The sequence below is a fragment of the Phlebotomus papatasi genome, chromosome 1 (assembly GCF_024763615.1).
Source record: "Phlebotomus papatasi isolate M1 chromosome 1, Ppap_2.1, whole genome shotgun sequence".
Lineage (NCBI taxonomy): Eukaryota > Metazoa > Arthropoda > Insecta > Diptera > Psychodidae > Phlebotomus > Phlebotomus papatasi.
In genome coordinates, this window is record NC_077222.1 from 87,318,539 (window position 1) to 87,321,754 (window position 3,216).

The 3,216-nt window shown below is 31.5% G+C and overlaps 1 protein-coding gene across 1 annotated transcript; it reads right to left on the reverse strand.

The window, feature by feature from the left end:
• Nucleotides 1–794: 794 nt before the first annotated feature.
• On the reverse strand, nucleotides 795–2,735 carry LOC129808210 (uncharacterized). Its single transcript, XM_055858046.1, has 2 exons — nucleotides 2,598–2,735; nucleotides 795–1,058 (listed from the first exon to the last, which is right to left on the reverse strand). The coding sequence occupies exons 1-2, from the start codon at nucleotides 2,733–2,735 to the stop codon at nucleotides 795–797; spliced, it is 402 nt and encodes a 133-aa protein (XP_055714021.1).
• Nucleotides 2,736–3,216: the final 481 nt, after the last annotated feature.

Below are 3,216 nucleotides of genomic sequence, written 5' to 3' on the forward strand. Positions count from 1 at the left end.
ACTCATTTCTAAGGAATTCATGTCTACCTTGAAATAACTGAGAAAAGTCTGGGAAACTGAAATAACAACTACGGCCTGAAGTAAGGTTGCCACTAAGTAAAATATGACAAATTTATAATGAAGTTTATGATTAATGTGAATGCCTAAATTATTAAGAGATTTATCAGTATTGGCAATCATTGCTATGAGATTCCGGATATTCTTTTGGAAGAACAAATTCATTGCCAAAGTTACAAAATAGTTTATCAATGTCATCATCATAAGGACTATGGATGCTAAATCAGTTACGTAGGAGTTGGTAATTAGAACATGATCAGTTTGTCGTTTGAAATAACGTAACATAAGGTATATTTCAATTATCACAACACACGAAAAATAGAGAAGATTTAGGAATATATATTTCCAAAAAAGCTTTGTTGAACGCGGTTCTTTTAAAGGATACGCTGAGTATGCTAAGATTTTAGAAACTATGTAGTAGGGATAGACAACATCGTAGAAATCCTCAATTTTAGCCATTTTAATGAACACTATCATTTATTATAAATTTCACTTTGAACCGAGAACTTTTCAGAAGAGAGACTTGTAAGTGTCTGTGCCGTTTTCATAGAGTATTTATCAAATGTCTGCCCCACCTTTCAAAGGATAATAAACATAATTAGTTTACTTTCCCTCTGGGAAAGGGTTTTACAAAAGTATCAATTACCAGAAAGATCATGGGGTAATATGAATTAAATATTTGATTAGTTTTTAGTCCACATATAACCCTTATTAATTAGCTCTTCGTAAAAATAGAATTAACTCACCTTTTGGATAACTTTAGGGTTGCGATTAAAGTTTATGGCTTTGTGAACCAAGACCGCAGTTTTCAGGCCCTCGCGTTTCACAAGACTGCTCATTATTATAATAAACATCAGATATAGAGCATAATAAATGATCCACATAACATCCAAATATGCGTGGTATTTTAACGAACTGTAGTTTGTTTTGAAAACAATTTGGTAGAATTCAAAAGATCCATGAATCATATTTACGAAGCAACATATCATGTAGGTCATTATCTGTAGATAATAAATTATACTTAAAAACTGGGGTATTTTATCATTAACCTTAATTCTAGGCGAAACTTTAATGTAACTTTTTTGTAAATTGCGAGACAGTATTTGACTAAGCTCCTCCCATTATCTTTTCAGCTATATCTTCAAAAATTATCACCAACCAACAACGTTGCGCTTTGTTCTATAATTTTCAATTTTTACTTTATTAATTATTTATTTTTATAATTGTTTTAATAACTTTCTTGTTAAATACTATAAATGTTATAGAGAAAATCACTTTCACACAGCATTGAGACTTTGGAAAAAAAGCCACGCCCCTTACCAAACTTTTCTAACTTTGAAACAATTAGGTGGGATTCTTATCAATCTCATCTACTATTTTACTGCTCGAATTCAAAGAGAGAGCAGTTATTTTATTAATAGTTGAAAAAGTATGGGTGGAGTTTATACACAGAGTAGTAGGGTAAGTGTGCCAAATTTCGGCATAGTTGCATATAAGCACCGAAGTCCTAAGTTTGAAATGCAATAATTTTAATTCATATTGATATTTTTTGTTACTTCCTTTTCGAGAGGGTTGTGTGGAACCTTGAAAACTAGTTTATCATCTTTGTTTTCTTTAAATCACTTCCTAAAATATTGAAAAATTAATAAAACTATGGGCATTCCTTTGGGTAGTATTCCGGCCACCCTTTTTTTGGCCACCTTTTGTAACGCAACGGATAGAAAATTTCAAAATGTGAAACGGAACGAGTTTAATATTTATTTTAATACGTTTATATGACCCATAAGCCCTGAGATCTTCCGTGTAATTTGTCTTGAAGACCTGAAGAGTAGCATCTCAAATTTACGCGCAAATTCCCGTAGTAATTTGCCCTTCCTGAACTCTTCCAAGGCCTTTTCTACATCATCATTTTCGTAGAAGCGATGTTTTTTTCTCTGGACATTGTAGAACTCAGAAATTGAAAACAAAAAACATAAAATAAATAAGAAATTTAGGAAAGCAAAAGATGTTGCCGGAATAGGCAACACTACCTCACCGGAGAGACGCTCACAAAGTATATACTTTTTTACGCGAAATACAGGATCCAGCTGGGAAATTTTATCCCAAATTTAAAGATTGATTCACTATTAACATAAACAGAAGCAATTTTTAATGAAAACTAATCAATTTTCATGAAAAACACCGAAGGAAAACCTTTTGCACTTCACCACAAATCGGAAGACTGCTAGAAACACAATCGATCTATTACATTTTTTGTAAGACTCTTTCCACACTGAGATTTTAAAACGCAATTTAAATTCAAGTTATACCTAAAATTTAACGGTCTTTGTGTTAATACATCTTAAAATGAATAAATAATTAAAACCAAAATGAATTCATTGATTATTCGAAGATAACATACATAATTTTAATTAATTTATTTCCATGGCCGAAATTACACTCAAAGTGGCCGTGATTAGAAGCTGGCCGAAATTTGGCACACTTCCCCTACTATTTTTAAAGAGGAAATAAAAGTCACAACAAAGTTTTCTTGTCCTAACCTGAAAAGCGAAGCATCGATTTAACTGAACAACAATATCATTTAGTTGGTCATGAATTATTGCAACATCCTGAATAATCTTTTCCGGGATATTATCATTTGAAATTGTTGATATGTCCTCTGAGTTGTTCTTAACCATAATTTCTGTTTCACGAATGAAATGCTTCTTTACACATTGATTTATTATCCGAAATCTTACGTAAATGGCGATTAAGCTTAGTAGCATCGAGCCTAAGAACGTGGTGTATGACAAAGTTGAAACAATAAGAGCTATTATCAATTCCACGTCTTCAATATTAATTTTTTTTATGCCTATGCATACAGAGGATATAATAATTACAAAGGATTTAAAAACTGTCAACATCAAGAAGGATATAACGAATCTACAATGACGTTGATGATCTATCGAAATTCCTGATTTTTTCATAGTATCATCGCTTTTCACAATCATTTTTAGAAATTTCTGTATTCGCCTTTGGAATAACAAATTCATTCCAAGTGCAACGATACAATTTATAAAAACTGCAGTCATTAGCATCTTCCAGGATATATCTGATACGTATGAATTAGTGATAAAATATTTGCTAACACGATTAAAGTATCTAAACATCAAATACATT